The sequence below is a fragment of the Panicum virgatum genome, chromosome 3N (genome assembly GCF_016808335.1).
Source record: "Panicum virgatum strain AP13 chromosome 3N, P.virgatum_v5, whole genome shotgun sequence".
NCBI classification, from domain to species: Eukaryota; Viridiplantae; Streptophyta; class Magnoliopsida; order Poales; family Poaceae; genus Panicum; species Panicum virgatum.
Window position 1 is genome coordinate 24,259,080 of NC_053147.1, and position 22,283 is coordinate 24,281,362.

Genomic DNA, 22,283 nt, shown 5'->3' on the forward strand with positions numbered 1-22,283 from the left:
AGGGGAATGACATAGAGGAACAGGCGCTTGCCGATTTTATGAGCAGGCACCGACGACACACGCAACGGCCCAAGCCCAGCAGGATGGATCGGCCGACGGCGGCGGCAAAGGCCACGGTCTCGACTTGGGCCAAAAATCCAGAGTACCTCTCGTCGCTCCCTTTTCTTCCGCGATAAGGTACACGAGCCGCAGCGGCCGCAGAAGGCGGTGCCGGAAAAAGCAGGGCCCGCGTCGGGCGTCCCTCCCCGTTGGTGTCCCTCCCCGCTGGCTCTGGCAAAGCAAGCGACGTGTCGGCCCGTGAGCGATGGAACGGTCCCAAGAGCGCTCCCACGCCTCCACTTCTAGGGTGTATAGAGTATATGCTCAACGAATGGGTGGATGGATGAACATTGTTCCATGTTCACCGCATCTTTAGGTACAGAAAGGGACGGCTGATATTTGCAGAATGTAATGAGGTCAAAAAGCTATCGATGGCAAGCAATGAAGAAATTTGACTAGATAATATCTCAGAGACATCCGAAACTTATTGGTTTCATCACATTCATCCAGGTAATTCTATTGTGTTATTACCCGTGAAACTGGCGCAAACAAGGTAACAACAGTACTAGTACGACAACAGGAGGAGAGCAACAAAACTTTAGAGCACGCTGAGAGCTGCTATGCTCTTCTTTTCTTGTTATTTTCCTTCGTTAGAAGGAGAATGATGATCTCGGTAGCTTATTAGCAGCATGCCGCATCAGCAGGTTAATTCTTTTTGTCCATCACAGTGATGGTGCCATCCTTGTTGGCGACGATGACAGAGGTGGCCATGCTGAGGAACATGCCATGCTCAACAACACCCGTGATCCGAAGGAGTTGGTCGCTGATGTTGTGGAGGTCGCCGCGGATGCCGTCCTCGAAGAACATCTCCACGATGTAGTTGCCGTTGTCAGTCGTGAACGGCGTGTCTTCATCGGCATCTTTCTTGACCATCCTGAGCCTGGCGTGGAAGCCAGGCAATCCATCGAACACCTTGCGGATGAGGCCCAGCGTGTGGGGAGCGCCGAAGGGGATGACCTCGACGGGCACCGCGCCCGTACACCCGAGGCGGGGCACCAGCTTGGACTCGTCGACGATGACAACGAATTTCTCCCCAGCCCCCTCGATCATCTTCTCCCGGAGCAAAGAGCCGCCGCGGCCCTTGACTAGGTTGAGGTCCGGGTCCACCTCGTCGGCGCCGTCGATGGAGAGGTGGATCCTGGCGGGCCCGCGGTCGCCCCCGAGCGGGAGGAGCGGGATCCCGACGCGGGTCGCGTGGAGCTCTGTCTTGAGGGAGGTGGGCACGCCCGCCACGCCCGGCAGCGCGCCCGCGCGGATGAGGTCGCCCAGGCGGTCCAGCGCGTGCGCCGCCGTGGAACCCGTGCCGAGTCCCAGCGCCATGCCGGGCTCCACGAACTCCACCGCGCGGTGCGCCGCCACGCGCTTCAGGTCCTCCTGTGTCAGCTTCACGGGCGGCGGCGGCGAGGCGGCGGCGTCGCCCATGTGCGCCGCCACGCGCTTCAAGTCCTCCTGCGCCAGCTTCATGGACGGCGGCGGCGAGGTGGCGGCGCTGCCCATGGCGACGGTGGTGGACGTAGGAGGGTGTTCGGTGGCGTGGGGGTTGGATTGGGAACGGGAGGCGGCGGCGCGGTTGAGGGTTTGCGAGGAGGGGGAGGATGTGATATTTATTTAGGTCGGAAAGGGGGAATGGGAGGCGGGAAAGAGGGGGCAGGGAATCAGGGGCGATCAGCAGGTCGCTAGTGGACGCGTCGGCCGTTTGAAGGCCTTGGAATGCGTGTACCAATGATACGGCTCTCCTAGGCCATGTTTGGTTGGAGGGTAGAAAAATTTTGATGAGAGAGAAATGAAGCTTTGACCACTAATTAGTAGTATTAAATAAAGTCTAATTACAAAATTACCTCCACAACTGTGGTACTGTAGCAGTTGCTCTAGCTAATGAGGCATTTGACCGTACGATTAGAGGATGATTGAGCGCGGTTACTGTAGCATCACTGTAGCCAATCATGATGAAACTTGGCTCATTAGATTCGTCTCGAAAAGTTACACCCATTCCTAAAAAGGTTTTACAAATAAACTTCGTTTAGTACTTCATGCATGCATTCGTCTTTTTGTACAAAAATTTTCGTTGTTTTATCCAAACAAGGTCGCTAGTGGGTGAGTACTGTAGCTTCCCTATATTTCTTTCATATCCTTGATTTTTTGAAAAAAAATATTTTCCAATAATTCCTCATCATAACTCCCCATCTTCTAACAATTGGAGAATTGACCACTCTCGTGCGTAAAAATACGCACGCTCCGTCGCTCCCAGTTGCTTCTCCCTTGCGGCGTTTTTCCTCGCGCGGTCTTCGTCACCGCGCCGCCCCTCCTTCGCGCTGCAGGTGCGGAGGCAGGCCCTTGTCTGTCCAGGTCCGCGTCCTTCTCCTCCTGCAGTTAGCACTGGTAAAGAGCCATATTTTTTGCCTAGATAATCTAAGAGACGGGCCCTAAAAGGATCAGGCTCCAATCTTATTTAATTTTGAGCTAATTTTGAGCTGAAAAAATTAAAAATCAAATAAAATTGTGAAGAGAGCATTAGGGTCATGGTCCATTACCACCCCTACCAGCAGTCTACGCCTCCAGCCGCCCCTCCCTCTCCCTTCTCGGAGAAGGACGCCATCCGTGCCTCGACCTGACATTGGTGGGTGACCACCAGGACGCCAGTGACGACGGCGAAGTGGCGGGAAACCTGTGTACGGCGGACACTGCTCTGGATCAGAGGCCACCTGTGGCTATGTTTAGATGCGAAAAGTCGGTTCTTTCTCCTTTGCTCCCCTGTGGCCTATGTAACGGGGTTCGCATGAATGCCTGCATCTCTTTCTGCAAGCCAACACTGCATCACAGGAAATTTGCCTTGCTCCGACGACTGGAACAACCAGTGGATATGAGTTCGAGTTCAGAAGGATTACAACTTGTGATTTCTAGATGTTCCCACGGGGAATTTCACAATTGTGTGTAGTAGATTAGATTTACTTGCTTTGGTTTTTACTGACATTGAATATTGCTTCAGAGTAGGTCGGGTGATTTCTGAACTGAAGATCTGAATGGCTGTAAGCGGCACGACAGAGACAACCGCGGGAGCATAAATGTTTCCAATAGAATTAACCTTGTGGGATCATAATTTTTTTATTGTTGGGGAGAAAAAGTGGGAAACTCTTGGAGATAGAATCTTTTTTGCCTCCCCATACCTATTTGGGGACTTGGTAAACAACAAGATTTGGGAAGAAAAAATAGGGAACTCTTGGAGATGCTTACAAATCAGTGGCTTTTGAAAATAATGCGCCACCGTTTCAAATTACATCATTCTAATTTTATTGAGGGATCAAACTATTTTTATATTTAACTAAAATTATAAAAAGATTATACCGCCATGCAGATATATTACGAAAGTATACTTAATGAGGAATCTAATGATACCTTATTGTATAAATTTGATCAAAATTAAAATATTTTGACTCTTCATGAAAGTTGGAATGTCTTACCGTTTGGAACGGAGGGAGTACAAAATAAGAGTAAAATTATTTGAGGGTGTCAATGTGTATCTCAATCCAAAATAGGGCTTGGTTGAGAATTAGGTTCGCTGTACATCTTTTGCCTATGGCTGCTAAAATTAGTCACCCTGTATTTTTTAGGGGAAAAAAGATCACTAATCTTGGGTAGTACTCTCCCTATTCTCTTCTGATAGCCATATTTCAAAAACTCAATTTTTTCATAATGGTAGCTATATTTGCTATTGGTACGGGCTATGTCAATAAATAACATTAGTAACAGAGAGTTCCTAGTTAAAATATTGGAGGACCAACAAAAAAATCTGCGTTGCATTTATTATATGATATATAAGTAAAGCAATTTTTATAGTCATTATGTCAAGGTGAAATATAGATATCCAAACAAAATGGAGGGAGTAAAATTCAGTCTAGCACAAGTGAGCCATGTGCCCAAGAAGTCAGGATAACTAAGTTGTGCCAGGAATTAAATGCTGACTAGAAAAAATATGTTGTGTAAGATTAATCGCGGCAACCTTTAGAATATGATCCAAGCACACCTTTAATTAGTTTGCAGGTTTATAGATTCCTAAACTTACTAGATGGTTCATCGAGTTGCATAGCATACATTGCCTATTTATATTTACGATTACAAGGAATACATAAAAACAATAGACAAGTTGCTTGGTACATATGCGGCGTGCCACAGTTTTTGCTCAAGATGCTAGTTCATTTTTTGCACAAGTGTGGTGCCGAAATTCGCCGTCCAAGCTTCGGTGGCGCCATAGCCGTGCCATGGCCTGCAACCAAGCAGACAGGCCCCAGGAAAGCAGTGCGCGTGCACGATTCATGGCGCTTCGACAGGGGCCACGCATGAAGGCCTGACCGGACGATCCATGCTGCCGGCCGGACGCCCGCATAGCAACGTGGTTCATGCTTCCATTTGACCGCCGTTGGACGGTCCAAACCACGCTGCCCAAGAAGCTTCCGTAATTTCTCCGGGGAGTCCTGCTGCGTCGTGCGGAGACGTTCTTCGAGGATGGCGAAGTGCGCGACACATCAGCGAGACAGCGACGACCAACTCCGGAGCCCGGATCACCGGCACAGTCGAGCACGGCATGTTCCTCGCATGGGCTGGGCCCGCGACGGACGGGGCAAGCGGGGTGTGTGTGAGCCGACAGATAATGGTTTTGGACTTCCTGTAGTGTTGGCCTGCTGGGCCGTTTCCCGTTGGAAGTTGGAATGGGCCTTCAGTTCAGCGTCTACATACCAAACTCTTCTGCTTCACAGAATCCTTGTTCTATTGATGAGGGTATATTTAAGCGGGAAGATTTATTCATCACCTCTAAGCTGTGTTATTTTTTTTAACTTGATCATCCAATTGCCATCATACCAAGAGGATTCTATAAGATGTCCTGAAATTTCAGGTGCACTTATCATGATCCAGAAGATGTTCCAGAGGCAATTGATAACACGATGCAGGATCTGCAGCTTGAGTACTTAGATCTTTTACCTAGTAAGTTAAATAGTACTATTTTTCATTTGCAGAACAAATTCTTCTTACTTCTGAAAACAGCTTAAATTGTGACGCTCCTCATTTCCCCCACAATATTTCACTGATCCTTCATAGGTCCACGGTCCAGTTTGTGTAAAGAAAGGAACTAGGTTGAGTGTCGAAAACATCCTCAAGCCTGAATGCCTGATATACCTGCTACATGGAAAACAATGGAGAAACTATACAGTTCAGGCAAAGCTCATGCCATTGGCGTGAGCAATTTCTCCTACAAGAAGCTGGAAGACTTGCTCGCCGTTGCATGTGTACCACCAGCAGTCAACCAGGTCGAGTGCCGCCCAGTTTGGCAACAAGAGAAGCTCCCGCAAGCTTTGCCAGTCAAAGGGCATCCATTCTATTGTCGTATGCATCCCTAAAATACAGACAATGCACTAAAGTAGTGTACGTTAAAAAGTATGATTAGTTGCTTGCGGACAACAAATGAGGACATATACGAGTCTTTTCATGCCACTATAAAAAATAACTAAAATTATAGAGGAGTAGAGTAGAGCGCTACTACTCTGCATGTCCCTGAAAGTGAGCCCTGCAAATTGTTGCTCTATAAGCCCAATAAGATTCCGGGAACAGCAACCAAACGGGAAAACAATTACAGAAAGCAACACAAGTCAGTCGGATCCAGCTGGAAGATGCAAACAGCTGAACACTAGTCTATGGAGGAAGTGCTCAGTCAAGCCAAGTCAAAAAAAAATTTGTGGGAAACCTCACCAACGTACAAGTGTGCACGTGAACGAGTCCTAGAACGTAGTAAACAATAATTAGCTAGCAGCAGTCCTATAGTATACATAAAATTAAGGATATGAACGAGGGATCTACCTTTGCATCTCCTTCTCTGAATGGGTAGAGTAGCATTCCTCCTTTCAGAAGCAAAGAGTTGGTTTGGGAGGAGGGTGAGCTGCATTGAGCTAGGATGGGTTTCTCAGAGGCAGTGCAATGGTGGGAGGAGTGGCAGATCCGAGTCCTCGCCCTGGGCAGCCTCTTCCTGCAGTACTTCCTCTACTTTGCTGCCCCTCTGCGTAAGCGTTGCATCCCATCTTGGTTCAGGTTCATAATCTGGTTGGCCTACCTAGGCAGCGATGCTCTAGCGATATACGCGCTGGCTGCCCTCTTCAACCGCCATAAGAAGCAAGAATGGGTTTCTACCCACCGCGATGACGCCAGATTGGAGGCGTTATGGGCGCCCATCCTGTTGGTGCACCTGGGTGGGGTGGACTCCATAACAGCCTATAACATCGAAGACAATGAGTTGTGGAGACGGCATGTCCTAACAGCAGTATCTCAGGTTCGTGCAACAACTATACATTAAGGAGGCGTAGGGGTGCAAATTGGTGATCCTTAGGTGCACCTCTAACCCTTTTTAATTCAAAATTTTGTACAAATTTTTCAAAATGAGATTTGATTTTGGAGAAGTAGTACAAAATTTTAAATTAAAGAGGGTTCGAGTGCACCTAAGGGTCACTAATTAACACCTCTAAGGAGGCGACATGTCCACTAACCTATTAATCAAACCATGTACTATATATGTGTTCTAATCCATTATTATCTCTCCAGTAGTATATATATTTCGTATCTTCTCCTCCCTTATGTCTAGGTACTAGATGCATGTATGCATATATTTCCCATGGGAATTACCTCTTAATCGGTGATTAGTATAGAATTTATGAATGAAAATTTTATATGGATGTATATTTTCTACAGAGTCCGAGCCTCGTATATATAGATTTATGAATAAGACGTAAGTACATGTTAGAGTTTTTTGTGGGTATGGTTCTTGCGACTGGGCGGTGGAACATAATTGAAGCATTCCATTTTTCTTCCAGACAAATAATATGTAATTACACACACAGTGTAGATGCTATCTCACTTCCGTCTCCCACTTTGTCTGATCAGGCCGCTGTAGCCATGTACGTGTTCCAAAAGTCATGGACAGGCGGGGACAGGAGATTTGTTGCAAGCAGCGATTTTGATTTTCCTCGCGGGGATCCTCAAAGTGCTTCGCGAAGCCGGTGGCTCTCAAGAGCGCTAGTATCAGCAGCCTCATGAGCATTGTCAGATCAAGGTCCTGCCCAGACACCGCAGGCGTGCCGCCACCACCTGATGACTCCACAACCCCGGTAGATCCAGACGAGGATGAATTCAACAAGGAAGTTCTAGATGTCTTCATAAACGATGAGGTGTACTATCCATTCGTAGACATGGCACCCAGAAGATTTTTTTTTGGGGGGGGGGGGGTACAGGCATGACGACCTGCGAACAGCGCTGTCTCTCTCTCCTCTCGATCGACTCTACACCAAGTAACAAGTGTACAGTCACACGACCAAATTCTTTCTGTACATGGCATTCTCAAAGCGTGTCCCTTGAAGGCGTACCTGTGGTTTCTTGCTGCGGGTGATGGTGAATCCGATGTTGTTCACGGCGCTCGGGCTCTTCCACACGAGCCACAGAAGAGCTTACAACAGCGGCGACGTCAAGGTTACCTACACCCTGCCGTCCTGCACTGCTAGTTTGGAGTACTTCGGAGGCTTCTCGCTTTGCGTTGGCAATTTTATATGGAGTGTGTACAATCTTTTTGCTAATGGGCGCATGCCAACACACTCACCATAGCCTGATCACATTGCCCAGTACAGCCTCGTAGGGTACTTGGCCAGCAAGAGGAAGCACAGGATCCTCACGAGCATCACGGCCTTCCTGGGCTGCGAGGAGCCGAGGACTACCTCGACCCGCTCTGGAGTATGAAGCCGTTCACGTGGACCCTTTTCATCACATGGCTTGTCAGTCGCTTCATTGAAATTTGGAAGCGCGACCACGGAACGGAAGCAGCCACCAACAACAGGGCGGCGGCCTTCAAGTTCAACGACAACCGAGGCCTGGACCATCAACAAGCTGCGGTGTGGTGGCAGCAAGATCCTACGGGAGAGCCTGCGGAGGCCGTTCGACGAGAGCGTCCTCCTCTGGCACCTCGTGTAACAATCCAAAAATTTGGATTCAAATAAAGAAATTTCCTTACACGTGGACCCCACCTGTCATACACCCACCTCCCTTCTCCCTGTGCTGCACGTCGCAGTAATGGCGCCGAGCTCTCCCGAAGCTCCCCACCGCTGTGCTTGCCGTCGTGGAGGCCGATCCCGGTTTCCCGGCCGTCGGTGGCGTCGCCAAGTCGACCACGCCCCTCTCCCGAGCTCGCCACCTGCCTCGCTCCCTCCTGCGCCTCGCCTGGCTCTCCTTCTCCTTCCTCTGCTCGCCATGGATGGCGTCTGAGCAACTCGCGTTCATCGATCGAATCCGCGAGCTCCGCTCCACGGATTTCAAATCCACCGTAACCGAAGCTCGACAACCTTCCTAGCTTCCTTTCCAACCCCGCCAAACCTAGCCCCGAGCCCCATCTCGTCGGAAATCAGTAAATCCCCGGCCGCCCGCCATTGAAACCTCTCGGAGCTCTGGTCGCCGTTGAACTCCCACCTCCGGCCGTCATTTTCTTCGTCTAGTAGCTCAAATCGAACCTAGGTGAGGTGCTCCTACTCGTGCGCCTCTTTCCCCTTCGATTCGTGCATCACCGACGCCGGAACGCGGCCATGCCGCCGCCGGCCGACCCGCCTGCCGCCGCCGCACGGCGCGGGCTGCGCTCACGCCGCCCCACGCCCCGCATGCGCGCGCACCGAGGCCGCCCAACCCCACTGAAGCTCACCCGCGCCGCTCCGCCGCCGCTAGGGCACCGCCGCCGCCGGGACAAGCTCGCCGCCGCCTCCCCTACCATGCGCCCGCCGCCGCTCCCTTGCTCTGCTGCTGCCGCTGTCGCAGGCCGCCCCAAGTCCCTGCGCGCGCATCCGCCGCCCGCAGCCGCCCTCAGCGCCGTGCCCTAACCCGCTGCACCAGCCACCGCCCGCTCCGCCCTAGGCGCCGCCGCCGCTCCCCTGCTCTGCGCTACTGCCGTCGCGGGCCCTTGCCGCTGTCTAGAGCCGCGCAAACGCGCGGGCCCCACCACCGGGCCGCTGCAGCTGCGCCGCCGCGCGAGCCGCCGCCGGCCGCCGCCGCTGCGGGCCGCTCACCCCAGCGCTTGGGCGCCGCCGCGCGCCGCGGCGTGCTTGGCTGGGCGGGGGAGAAACCCCTCCCACTGACCAGTGGGGCCCGCTGGTCAGTGGGGTAAAGGGGGGAGTTTTATTTGTTTTGTTAATTTATTTCGGCTGTAGATTGTAAATTCCATATAAATTCAAGGAAAAATACAAAAAATATGAAATAAATTTTGTTAGGTTTATTAGAATAAGATCTATGGAGGAAAAATATCCACAGTGGCAAAATGACCTTTTTACCCCCCGCAAGAATTTAGATTGTGTTTAGTCTTGCTTAATTAGTTTCTATAGCTTTGTTAATCTAAAATTATGAAATTTTTGCAGTAACTTACTTTAAACATGAGTGTTCCACCATAAAATTTTCATACTCATAGGACCTAGTTTAGTATGTGAATATAATATGTAACCAAACTGAATTATGTGTATAGGTATAATAATATTTATTTTACATGTAGATTTTTATACAAATTATAAGAGGCAAATAATAATGTCTTTGCTAGTCATATTTTATTTTATAATAAATCATGCTCTAATTGATAATTTGGCTTATAATTGTTACTAACACTTAGGGTTAAAGTTAATTATCACCATACCTGCGTCATTCTATGTAAATTGTTAATTTGTTTAATGTTTATCTTCTAGGGGCAAAGTCATGTTGGCGTTTACTCATTATCTCATATGCATGGCATTTACGCATTGTCTTATGTGCATACATATAGAATCCGCGACCGAGGAAGTCGTGTACGAGGTGATCGCGGAGCCGCAGGAGCAGACGGAGCAAGCCCCGCAGGCGTTTCGTGACGACCCGGCCCAAGGCTCAGTGGACCCTAGCTCTGAGCAGCAGCCTGCAGGCAAGCCCCGGTGCACATCCTATAATTTCAATTTATGACATCTATATATGTTTCTATTATTTGTGCATTAGGTTTAGGAATTATTTGGAACTCTAGTTGCATGATCCCTAGGTTCCCTGTAGTTCTACTAGTATGTATAGGACGATAGAAATGCTATGCTTAATAAGATCTCGGTAGAAGTCGAGTGATTTCTGGTCACTCGCGAGATATAGGATGTATCGTTGTTTTGAGTATATGGAATAATGGAATAGGTTGGAGAAAGAACTTAAAATGGAGACTGGGCGGGGAAAGGCTAGCCCGTCTGTGTCAATTAAGGACCGTTCGTTGTCTGGCCCTGTGATCGAGTTTGAATTGTACTAACTGCATGCCAGGAGTAGGAGGTAGTCGAAACCGGTAAGCCGAGTACTGCCTTGCTTCGAAAGTACAGGAACCCGCACCCAACTCCTGGGGCGAGTCGAGTAGTCGCGGAGAATTGGGATGCATATGTTTACTTTTGGTGGTCTCACGTTGAGCTCGGCTGACCATATGTCGTTGGGCTGGTTCCTGTAGTTCGAGGCGGGGAGGGGAATGGTTGGTATGTATAGTCCGACGGGGCAAATACGTGCCGTGTTGGTTAGGTCCACCTTGCAAGGTTAAATCGGATCGATTCGCCGACAGTCGCTCTCGGATAAGAGCACCTTTATCACAGCACTGCATCGTAGTAAAGATATGGAAGAGAATAAGATGATCAGTATAGTTGTACCTAATCAATTGTTTTTCCACACTGATTGGTATAGAAATGCAAACCGTAGAAAATAGGTAACCATTCTAAATCTTGAGCTAAAATATTGAAAGTCAGGGCTCACTCTTAAATGCTTTCCGCAAAACAACCCACAGCCAGAAAGCCGTGCATGTCTAGATAGTGGGCTATGTATACCCATAGTCGGGTAAGTCTTGCGGAGTATTAGTATACTCAGGGTTGTGGCTCAAACTATTTCAGGTCAGGATGAGATAGACTTCTGCCCTTGTTGTGCTAAATTCATCCAGCTTGGCGCGGATGGTTGGGAGGTGACCGGACCAGATGTTTAGTCCTTACTAGTTACAAAATCACACACCCGTGGGCTGAGTGTGTGATTCGATACTGCGCTTCTTGTGTTATAGACGTAAGGTTTCCTATATCGGGCTTTGTTTAAAATAAAGTTGCCCTTGTATATTGTTTATGTAATTAAACCAGGGTTGTAGAACTTAATGTACTCTACTCGGTATTGTAATCGTATTTCTATGTACTCGTCATGTTTGTACTGCCTGCGCTCACCTTCGCGTGGGACTACTGATGTTTGTTTCGATCGGAATGTCGGTTTCGAAAGGACTGTCAAATTAAACCGTTAAACCAAATGTGACTGATGTATTCAAATAATGGCCATTTAGCTTAATTTGAGTTTTAATTTGGCGGTTCTGTCACACCTCGCCACGGAGTTCTGCTACTTCGACCGCGTCGACGAAACCACCGGCGGCGACGACAGCAGAGACGACAACGCCGGCGACAACGACAGCAGTGACGACAGACACCGACACCCTCGCCCACGCCATAATGAGCGACTGCAAGTACAACAGGGTGATCTCCAACTACATCGTCAACCCGGAGATGCTCATGACCGGCGCCATACCTAGCCTGTTCAGAAACGCATACAAGAGGCTCAATGGCATGCTGCTGGTTGATGGAGAGGAGAGAACTGCAGCGCCCCAAGAGGACCTGGACGACCACCGCAGCAGGGTGGATGATGGAGAACCTACGCAGGAGGGGACGGCGGCGCACGGGGAGGCGGCCGAGCTCGCCAAGAAGATAATCCAGAAGCTCAAGGGCGGTGCCAAAGGCAGAGGCGTCGTTGAAGATGCTTGGGCGCTCTCCGAGGAGCTCGTGAAGCTGCGCAAAGATGATGACGGCAGTGTCAGTGACAGGATGTGGACGGTGCTATTCGTCGTGTGGGTGGAGATGCTCTGTTTCTCCGCCAGCAGGTGCAGAGGGTACCCGCACGCCAAGAGCCTGGGAAAGGGCGGAGACGCCGGAGAGTACCTCTCCTACATCTGGTTGCTCCTGTGGTGCATGGGGATGGAAACCTTGGCAGACAAGATGCAGAGGGCGCCGGAGATGTCAGAGCAAGAAGACGGCAGTGCTGGTGGTGGAGGCGCTGAGATCGCTGACACTACATCCACCACGCCAGCAGAGACCATCATCGGTGACGAGAATGAGAGATGATGGAGCTGCTAGCACTACATCGCCAACAATCGTCATCGGTGACGAAAAGAGAGATGAGGACGGTGGCTCTCACGGCGCAACATCAGCTGCAACAGCCACCCCCCATCATCGGTGATGAGAATGTTTGAAAGAAGTACGGTTTGCCTAGTTCTGAGTATCGTTAGCTCGAGTTGCGTCCTAGTATGTATCTGCACAACAATTGTTTCGATTTGTTCGTTGGAAACTAGCAATTGTGTCAGTCCTCCTTGAGCAGTCACTTCTGCTCTACAAGGGAACCTGACTAAGAATTCAGGCTGAGCGGGCGGCTGAATCTCCAATGCTATAACATGAACACCACTGCTGTCGTGCTCCCGAAGAGGGACAATGAGTCGTGGACGAGGCCACGAGGGAGAACATTGACCTGTTTGATTGGTGCATCCCTGACGAGCTGATGGCAAAGTTCCCCGAGATCGAGCAGGCATGTTCGCATATTTTTTGGTTTGTCCTGATCAGTTGGTAGCTGAAACGCCAGCGTTTCTTCCTGACATGCCAATTTTGACTGCAAAACCAACCCAGGTCAGGCTTTTTCAAGTATGAGTTAGTGACTCATCCGACGAGCTTTTACAAGTCCGTGGAGGATTTTTGGGACGGCGAAGTCTGAAGTGACCTATGTGTTCCGCTGGTGCTTCAAATGCTAGAGCATTCTTCCTTCCATAAACAAAGTCCACTCATGTTGGTTGGAGTGCTTTGCATAATCACCAGATGAATCATTCGTCCTTATTTTATATATAATCAGGATCATTCATCTTTGTCACCTCCTCGATGGAGTGCTGACGAGAACGAAAAGTATGTAGACTTTTGTTTCCATCAGCTTTTTTTAATCCCAGTTGCATTAAAAGAAATCTTATCATTTAGAAGTATCAAATAAAATCTATTTATAAAACTTTTTTGACAGATGGGTGCTAATTTGCGAGACGAATCTAATGAGCCTAATTAATCCATATTTTACTATAGTGGTGCTACAGTAATCATTCGCTAGTTATTGAGTAGTATACCTCATTATATTCGTCTCGCAGTTTAGCTCCAGAGTTCCGAGTTTTATAATCAGACTTTATTTAATATTAATAAATATCAAGATTCTCTTTGATGTGATATAGTTTAAAGTTTAGTCCATGCGTTTCCATGTTATGGACCCAACTACCCATGTCAATTTCTGCCTCAAAGATCACTCTGTGAAGTACGCAATGGCTTGTCCTGGGGCTCCCAAGAACTCGGGAATTTAACCTTTTTAATATTAATTAAACAACCTGTCGGAGAATAAATTTATAAAATAAAATTTTGGTCACACAGAGGTTATTTTAAAACGAATTGGATCCATCCTTTGTATTTTGTATTTATATTAAAAAATGTATTTCCTCCGTCCACAAAAGAATGTAATTATGGGATTCGTGCCGGTCAAGTTTGACCAAATTTATTTTAAATAATATTAATATTTATATCTCCAAATAAATATACTATGAAAATATAACCTATAATTAATCTAATGTTACTTATTTTGTATTATGAATATCGTTAAATTTTTTTATAAATGCAATCAAAGTTTAAACTATTTGACTCCTCAAAAAATGAGAATTGCATTATTTTGTGGACAGAGGAAGTATATCATTATGGAAATGTAACGCATATCCGCTTCGTTTTCGGCTGGACATCGTGCGCTTTTTTCTTTTTTATATTTTTAAAAAATAAAAATTTCAAAAATATATGTCCACACAACAACAACAACATAGCCTTTTTTCCCAAGCAAGTTGGGGTAGGCTAGAGATGAAATCCGAAAGAAATAAGTTCAAGGTTCAGGCACATTGATAGCTAGTCTCCAAGCGCTCCTATCCAAAGCTATCTCTTTAGAGATATTCCAATCATTAAGGTCTCTCTTAACCGACTCATCCCACGTCAGTTTAGGTCTACCTCTACCCCTCTTTACATTGTCGACCCGCTCAAGAACCCCATTACGCACCGGCGCCTCAGGAGGCATTCGTTGGACATGTCCAAACCATCTCAGCCGATGCTGGGTAAGTTTCTCCTCAATTGGTGCCACTCCGACCCTATCCCGAATAATTTCTTCCGGACTCTATCCCTCCTTGTGTGCCCGCAAAACCACCGCAACATCCGCATCTCTGCTACACTCAGTTGCTGGACATGTCGCCTTTTTGTAGGCCAACATTCAGCACGGTATAGCATCGCCGGACGAATTGATGTCCTATAGAATTTGCCTTTTAGCTTTTGTCCGTTTTGAAATATTTCAAAAATATCCCCCGGTCGCCCCCTCATTGGGCGACATGCTCTAAGTGTATTTTTTTTTCTTCAAACTCGCAACGAGGTCCCGGGCAAAAAAAGGGGCATGTCGCCCCCCCCCCCCCACAGGCGACAGGGGCGACACCCCACGGGCGACCACTACCACTGGGCCCAGCCCACGGGCGCGGCAGGGGGCCTGTCGCCCCCTCGGGCGACCGGGGTAACCCTCCTTATATAAGATCCAACCCCCTCTTCTCTCCTCATTTGAGCCCGAAAATTCCACCAAAAATCCAGAAAAAAAGAGAGAGGTGAGAAGAAGGGAAGCGGCGAAGCCCTGCCGGATTCAGCACTTGTGATCTGCATGTTAGTACATTTAGCTTATATATTTTTCTATTTAAGTACTACGCATTTAAGTAGGAGTAATTTAAGTAAGGGTGAGTAATTTAATTTAATTAGTGCTATAGTAGAACCATTTAAGTAGGATTTTAATAATATTTTAGTTTGTAGTTACGTAGTAGTAAATTAGTTTAGAAAATTAGTACTACGTATTTATTATTACAATTGCAGTACTATTAGAGACGTGTTTATAAATTAATTACGATTTAGAATATAATTTCGCATATGCAGTATAGAATTTGAGTGTTATCACGTAGTTATGAATACTTATACGTTGTAGTTGAATTTCATACTTAGTTTTTACGGATTATTGAATAAGAACTTTGTAAGAATCCAATGATATTAGGATGATTCGCTAATTCACATACTCTCATGTATATCTTCCGACGTTCTAGCAGGTGTCCCTTTACATCTTGCGTCGTAATACCTCGAAATAATGTGAAATCTTTAAACTCTACTACTTTGGACAACACCATCTCTATCGTACCATCCGCTAACGGATCCAACTTCTTACTGATAACAAGATGGGTCATGATATCAAATATTATACTAGATTTTTCTTCGGTCCATGAAAATCCTCCACAATTGGAGGCAGCCATTGCCTTATGCTGCAATATCAATAAGGTACTTTCATAATTCTATTCTAATTCATAATTAATTTAAAAACAAGTCTGTAATAGTACTGAAATTGTAATACTAAACGAGTGTTCTAAAGCACCAAATCTAATTCAGCTAATCCGCTAATTAAATTAAATTTTTATACAATATCAATGGATTCATACGGAAGTTACCGGTAGATCACAAGTACGCAATTCGGCAGAGCTTCGCCGCTTTTCTTCTCCTCACCCCTCTTTTTTTTCCTGAATTTTTATGCTCAAATGACAAAGGGGATGGCGGCATATGACGGCCAGGGCTTATATAGGGCAAAGAGGACCCTGTCGCCCCCCCAAACGGGCGACAGCCCCTGTCGCCCCTAGGGTGGGCGACAGGGGCGACAGGCCCCTGTCGCCCGTGGGGGGTCGACATGCCCCTTTTTTTTTTGCCAGGGACTTCGTTGCGAATTTGAAGAAAAAAATTTTACACTTAGGACCTGTCGCCCTATGGGGGCGACGGGGGATATTTTTGAAATATTTCAAAACGGACATATATTTTTTAAATTTTTATTTTTTAAAAATATAAAAAAGAAAAAAGCGCGGACATCGTTATGTTCAATCCGGGCCGCAGGAGTACAACGGACGGCCCAACAACCCGGCAGCTGCTAGTGAGTAGTGACCAGCCTGGCTGCCTGCCTCGCAGAACCCCGGCGATGGCCATCTCTTCCGCCCTCCGGCGCTGCGAGCCCTGGGCGGCGGCGCGCTTTCTCCTCGCGTCCAGGAGTGGCTGGCGTGTCCATCCTCCCCAGACCCATCCCCACCGCGCCGAGTGCTCCGCTCTTCTCTCTTCCCTCTCCGCCCCGCAGCCGGGCGCCGCCGCCGAAGCCCAGCTCCTCCGGGTCATAAACTATGAGATCTCCTGCGCGCAGCAAGACTGCAAGAAACGCGACTGGGTATGCGACCCTGCAATTTCTTTATTTTCCTCTCGTTCTTTACGATTTTCCCACACAGTTAGTGATCGGATACACAAATGACAAGCCAAAACTCCAGCAGCAAATTTTCCGTTTCTGAAAGATGCGGGAGACATGGTTTTGCTAGAAATTGCGTTCATGGTAGCACCTTATTTTTCTTTTGCAATTGATGGTTATGTGTAGATTGCATATGGGCCTGTGGCAAAATGTTTAGGTTAGGATTAGAACTGTCAGTGAAAGTACCTACCATCTTTGTTTTCTGGGATGTAAAGTTTCATTTTGTTCTACCAGGCAAAGGAATTAGGGGAAGGGTTCCCCTTTGAGATCCAGGACAAGGAGGGTACCAGTAGGATAACTCTCACCAGGAAAGATCAGAAGGAGCGAATTGAAGTGGACGTGTTCTTACCGAGCCCTGCTGATAGCTTGGAGCAGAATTTTGAGCAAGAGGACCGGGTAGAAGGTGACAACCGCCAGGGACAAGCCAGTAATTCTGCTGGAAATCAGTACTATATCCCGCTGCTGGTGAAAATTCGCAAAGGAACAGCTTCACGGCTGGAGATCAGTTGTAGATCTTACCCTGATGAACTCACCATTGAGAGTTTGGCATTTGGACCGAGGGATAAGTCTGTTGATTCATCAAATGTTGAAGCTAAGATAAGGTGAGCATTGATGCTTGTATCATTATACTGCAGTGTTTTGTGGTTTTTGTAGTTTTATAATGATCATGGCCATATATTCTTCTGCAGTAGTCTTCCTGAGGAATTGCAGCAAGCATTCTATTCCTACTTGAAAAGTAGAGCCATTTCGTCAGATGTTACCAACTTCTTGCATGCATACATGATAAACAAAGAGTGCCATGAGTACTTGGCTTGGCTGAGAAAACTTAAGGGTTTGATGAAAAATTAAATGAAGTTCAGCAGAAGTTCTTTTTTTTCCGAAGTTTTGGACAAATTCCTTTCATCAGTTCTTGAGTCTATTTTTCAGTGGCACTGTGATGTCTGAGATAAGAATTAAGGTGAGGAGATACACTCCTATAAAATGTACCATTTGCTCCTTGTATGTGAATGTTGGTGTCCTTTGCTGCTTAGGCTGAGCTATGGCCTATGGGTTCAGTTTTGATAACTATACATTGTCTTTGGACTATTTCTTTTAGGACAACTTTGGACTATTACATAATATGTTTCTTGAATTCCAAAGGATTCATCCATGCCATATCAGTTAGGGTCTAATCCTAGCGAAAATTGACATTCACACGCCCGTGTGCTTTTATAGGAAACTTGTGGGCAGGACGGCCCATTATACAAGAAATGAGTTCATAATTTGGACATCGAATAAGTTCATTCAAGATCGCAGGACCTGCAACTGCTGGGACAGTGCCACAGTCAGTGCCTGAAACAGCAAGCTGCCTCCTAAGCCGGGATCAGCGCTGATTGTAGAACCTCGCCACCAGGAAATGGATTGAAGATGACTGCAACTTATACGAGTTCTGCTGCTGCATGTCCTCAACTGCGCACGTCAGTACAATTTTGGGTGGTCGTTGCTTCACCTATACTTTTGTCAAGCTAGAAAATAAAGAGAAACCATTTCCAGTTTTTCAGCTTGTGCACGCAACAAAATTAGATGGCAAATTATATGCCAGTTGGATATTTGAAAACCTCATGGGATGCACAGGTACACAAACAGTATACTTAATCACGAGATCCTGGTATCCAACAAAGAATTGTACAAAGCAGCAGTGCAAAACTGCGCTTTCTCACTGAGCAGCGTGGGAAGAATTTTGGTTGCAAATTTAGGTGCCAAACTCAGTAAACTCTGTAAGGCACGCAGTAGAATCTGTTCACTACACGAGCAAGAGAGACAGAAGTTGCAAATAGGACACCTAAGGCTTAACAATCTAGGGTCATATGTATGTCAAGTAGTTGAGTAAAACTTGTCTGCCTTGCCCCTTCAAAAGATGTTTGCCCAAATAAGCCGTGGACAAAGAGCACATCAGGTCACCTGCCAAATTTAAAAGAGTCAGAATCATGAGCCTCAGTTAAAGCTATGTCATGGATGTAGAATAGAGCAGTGTATATAAAAGAGCCTGACCTTTGCAAAATCATCAAGAAAAACTCAGGCAAAAAAGAAAACTTTGATGAACAGTGCCAGAGCAAACTGCAGCACTGCTGCACTAGCTATCAAAACCATCAGATCAGCTCCTTCTGTGCATTCCTTCAAGTTTAAAGCAATGAACCAGGATGATGCACCACCAGCAAGAGCAATGATGACCCACCGAAGAAATTCCACAGGAATAAGCAAAAGTACCTGAAGCAAACAAAATAACGTTCACAACCATGGTAACATTGTGGATGCTTTACTATAAGAGAATCGTTCTAAGAACCATATAGTTGCAGCAAACAGAAAAGAATTCCTACTCCTACCTATCTCATTGATTGTAAAAAATTGCATATCATTGCCAGTGATATAAATATGAAAACAAATGGATGGAACTAGAATACTTACAGATGCAGGTATGAAGACAAATAGAGAATAGCCCCACATACACCAAAATCGAACAAGACTTGGGCGTGATCCAAAATACTGAAACAGGAAAAAGAAGATGGCGGGCACAATGATAGCATAACCATACATGACTGATGCTGCCCAATTGAAATAACCAACATCAAAGTTCCATATGTCCAGATGCCTTTTCTTTTGCATCAGATAAGTAGCAAAGTTACCCAATGCAGCTAGCATGAATATAAGAGTAGTTGTGATCCATAAAGGCCCATACCTGCAGAAATTTAGTACGGGTCATGACATAAATGCAGATAAAGTACAATATGTAAAATATTTAAAAGAAAATTTCGTTAGATGGTAGCTCAATTATGCACAAATTTGGATCAAACTTCCTTAAAAAAACTGACTTGTACAGTTCTCCTAAAACTATAAAAAAATTAAAAAAACTGCTAGGATCTGTGTAGTTGTGCTTTTTTTGTGTCCTCTTGTAATAATCCTGAAATTAACCTATCCAAATTACCATCTCACACTATTATCACTCAACAAGACAACATTGGCATGTTAAAACAGAGTTCTTAGTATGTATCTTATACAAGATACAGCATAACTTCCCACATCAACAATGCTTGGTATAATCCATTATTTGAAAATTTGAATTCATTTCTTGTTTCAAATATTCACTTGTAGGTGTAGTGTACCATATCTCAACAGATTGGCATAATTTTTCTATCGCGTCTACCGATTTATCCCCATTTTACTTTTCTTTGAAACCAGGATTCCTTGTATAATTTCATCCATCTCTTAGATTCTTTTAGAAAATTATCGTTTGTTAAATGTTCTTTGTCACATAATTCCATATTACTTGCATAAAATTATCCAGTAGAAATAATGACATTGAAACAAGAAAGGTAACTAAGGGGCATTTTTTATTTTTAGAAATTGAGGCAGATAGCAGATTGGGTCTGGTTGGGACAAGAGAAACTTACATGTCAGGATTAGCATCAATCTTCCTGTAAAAACCATCCATTGGATAAACAGAGCTGATGAGCCTGTCAACTACAACATCAGTATCAACATTGAAGTATGGGGCATAAGATGCAACATTGAAGTATCCTTTCCAATTTGCTTGGTTTTCTACATCTCCATCTGCAAAAGCAAAGAGAGACTTCAACACGGAACAATGCACGTACAAATATAAAACCATAATTCTATTCCATATCCAGCATTAAGCAAATTCCTTCATTTATACTCATAAAACAAAACAGTGCGAGGGATCAAAATCCAAAGTATCAAAAGAAATAATAAAATGGCATGGTGATGCTTTGCTTAAAGTTGTGATGGTTAGAAGATCACAGTCACATGTTACGATCTTCTCAGAAACTAGAAGAATATACAAAACATGTACTAGGCACGAGCAATGCGCAGCACTGTTGCATCAATGTGCAAGATCACTGCTACTGTGATTCATGCCTTCATACAACAGTTAGGATGCTCGGTGACTTATTCAAGTAAAAGTTGCTGCAGAGTGCAGACTAGTGCTTTTCTTAAAGTTGAGATGGTTAGCAGATCATGGTTACATGTTGCAATCCTCTCAAAAACTTAGAAATGTACAAACACGTACTAGGCATGAGTAATGCACATCACTGTTTCATCAATGTGTAAGATCACTGTTATTGTGCTTCACGCAACATTTACGACACCCCATGGTTTATGCAAGTAACAGCTGTTCTCAACTATCAATCACCATGTACAAGATACAAGGTACAATGCAAGAATCTAAATATTTGGCTGCTGCTGCAGCATCCTTTCAAAATGGCCTTGAAAACAAAACAGGACAGAACTAATGTTGCCATATTCAAGAGAAAATTCATGCAGACACGATATATTCATTCAAAATTTCTGACATATAGGACAGTGTAGCGCATCGAATAATTCTTCATAAATTCCCCTTGCCCATTTCAGTAGCTTTGAGATTCAAATATAACCACACATCACAGCCAACTATCACCATACTGTTCCCACTTCCCAGTATTCTAAAGATACAAATCAGACACCCTGTCCCGACTGTGCACACATAGCTCGACCGATTCGAAACTAAAACAAATTTCAGAATATGGTCACAGTTTACTGCGAGATTAGTTACCTGCTGGGGCGCCTGGTGGCCGATACCCTCCTCCATTACCACCCAGAGCAGGCGGGAACTCCTGCAACCGCGAGGTGGCGCCTACATCTGCAAACGGAAAACATTATTAGTGGAAATCACAACAGCCGCAACACATGCGCACACGAATTCAAGCCACGTCACGCCAGAACCTTGGGCATCGGGGGCGGCGGGCTTCCTATCGTCTTGCGTCACAGCCTGCGGATACAAACCACCCCAGATCAACGACTAGCCCTGACGAAACGAGAAACGCCAATAGGCGAGTAGGGATTGCGTCGGTACGGGGACGGAGCCAAGGAGGTGGCTGGTGGGGAGGTTGGCGTAGCCCTCCTCCATGGCCGGTGGCGTCGTGGCGCTCGCTCCCAATATCTCAGCAGCTGCGCATGTCCGGGCGACGCGCGTTCGCCGGAGACGGGATGGGGATCGGGGGTGTTGGGTTGGGGGAGAGGGGAAAGGGGGCAAAAGGACTCTCCCGTGGAAGAGGGCAAGTCGTCGTCGAACGGCCTCGTGCTCGGTGTTGCTTCGGAACGAAGGCGGACACGAGGCTGGGGCACAATGGCGAATTCGGCCCAAACTAGCAAGAGGCCCACTAAGCATTGAAAGGAGTTTTTTTTTTGGGTTCACTGCCAGAAATAATGGGTACAGAGGATTTTAACGTGCCACGGATTGAATATGAATGGATAACATTGATATCGTATTTGTTTTCATATTTCGTTCGAATACGAATTGAATATGGATAGTGTTAGTTTTTGCCGAATAAAATTGTAATGGATATCAACATGATAAAAATTTAACTTTTAGTGTCTAGATACGGATGTGTTACTGATACTGAATATCTGAAATCGGAAACGAATGGATAAAAGCCCTTCTAAACTGGATGGAATTCGAATACGATTAAAAAATATCCGTACTATTTACATCCCTAGCCACAGGTGTCCATCCTCTCTAGAAATTGGATTGTGTAAGTATAACAAATATTTACTTGGAAACATAAAGTCTCTAACTAGAAAAAGTCCTATAGTTTTTTTGAAAACTAAAAGGTCCTATAAAATCAAGTAGGGTAAATGCATATAGGTTGCTACTCAAGGGCTCAAACTAGTTTGTGATA

At 46.0% G+C, this 22,283-nt stretch overlaps 4 protein-coding genes across 6 annotated transcripts; 2 read left to right on the forward strand and 2 right to left on the reverse strand.

Moving 5' to 3' along the window:
• Positions 1-481: 481 nt before the first annotated feature.
• LOC120665274 (probable ribose-5-phosphate isomerase 2) lies at positions 482-1,695 on the reverse strand. Its single transcript, XM_039944795.1, has one exon. It carries the CDS (start codon positions 1,594-1,596, stop codon positions 745-747), a length of 852 nt encoding a protein of 283 aa, XP_039800729.1. The 5' UTR covers positions 1,597-1,695; the 3' UTR covers positions 482-744.
• Positions 1,696-11,493: 9,798 nt separating this feature from the next.
• On the forward strand, positions 11,494-12,542 carry LOC120665275. The gene has a single exon (XM_039944796.1). It carries the CDS (start codon positions 11,619-11,621, stop codon positions 12,282-12,284), a length of 666 nt encoding a protein of 221 aa, XP_039800730.1. The 5' UTR covers positions 11,494-11,618; the 3' UTR covers positions 12,285-12,542.
• Positions 12,543-16,194: 3,652 nt separating this feature from the next.
• LOC120665277 (uncharacterized protein At2g39795, mitochondrial-like) lies at positions 16,195-18,174 on the forward strand. Of its 3 annotated transcripts, XR_005671133.1 has the most exons (4): positions 16,195-16,497; positions 16,807-17,174; positions 17,262-17,530; positions 17,788-18,174. XR_005671133.1 is itself a non-coding variant. In XM_039944799.1 (3 exons), exons 1-3 carry the CDS (start codon positions 16,258-16,260, stop codon positions 17,906-17,908), a joined length of 729 nt encoding a protein of 242 aa, XP_039800733.1. In that variant the 5' UTR covers positions 16,195-16,257; the 3' UTR covers positions 17,909-18,174. The 3 variants fall into 3 exon arrangements, 2 of the variants coding, with proteins under 2 accessions (XP_039800733.1, XP_039800732.1); XM_039944799.1 differs by lacking the exon at positions 17,262-17,530; XM_039944798.1 differs by lacking the exon at positions 17,788-18,174 and having other exon boundaries at positions 17,262-17,670.
• Positions 18,162-21,671, reverse strand: LOC120665276 (protein YIPF1 homolog). The gene is made up of 7 exons (XM_039944797.1): positions 21,458-21,671; positions 21,328-21,373; positions 21,158-21,244; positions 20,001-20,160; positions 19,018-19,288; positions 18,604-18,819; positions 18,162-18,513 (listed from the first exon to the last, which is right to left on the reverse strand). Exons 1-6 carry the CDS (start codon positions 21,509-21,511, stop codon positions 18,628-18,630), a joined length of 810 nt encoding a protein of 269 aa, XP_039800731.1. The 5' UTR covers positions 21,512-21,671; the 3' UTR covers positions 18,162-18,513; positions 18,604-18,627.
• Positions 21,672-22,283: the final 612 nt, after the last annotated feature.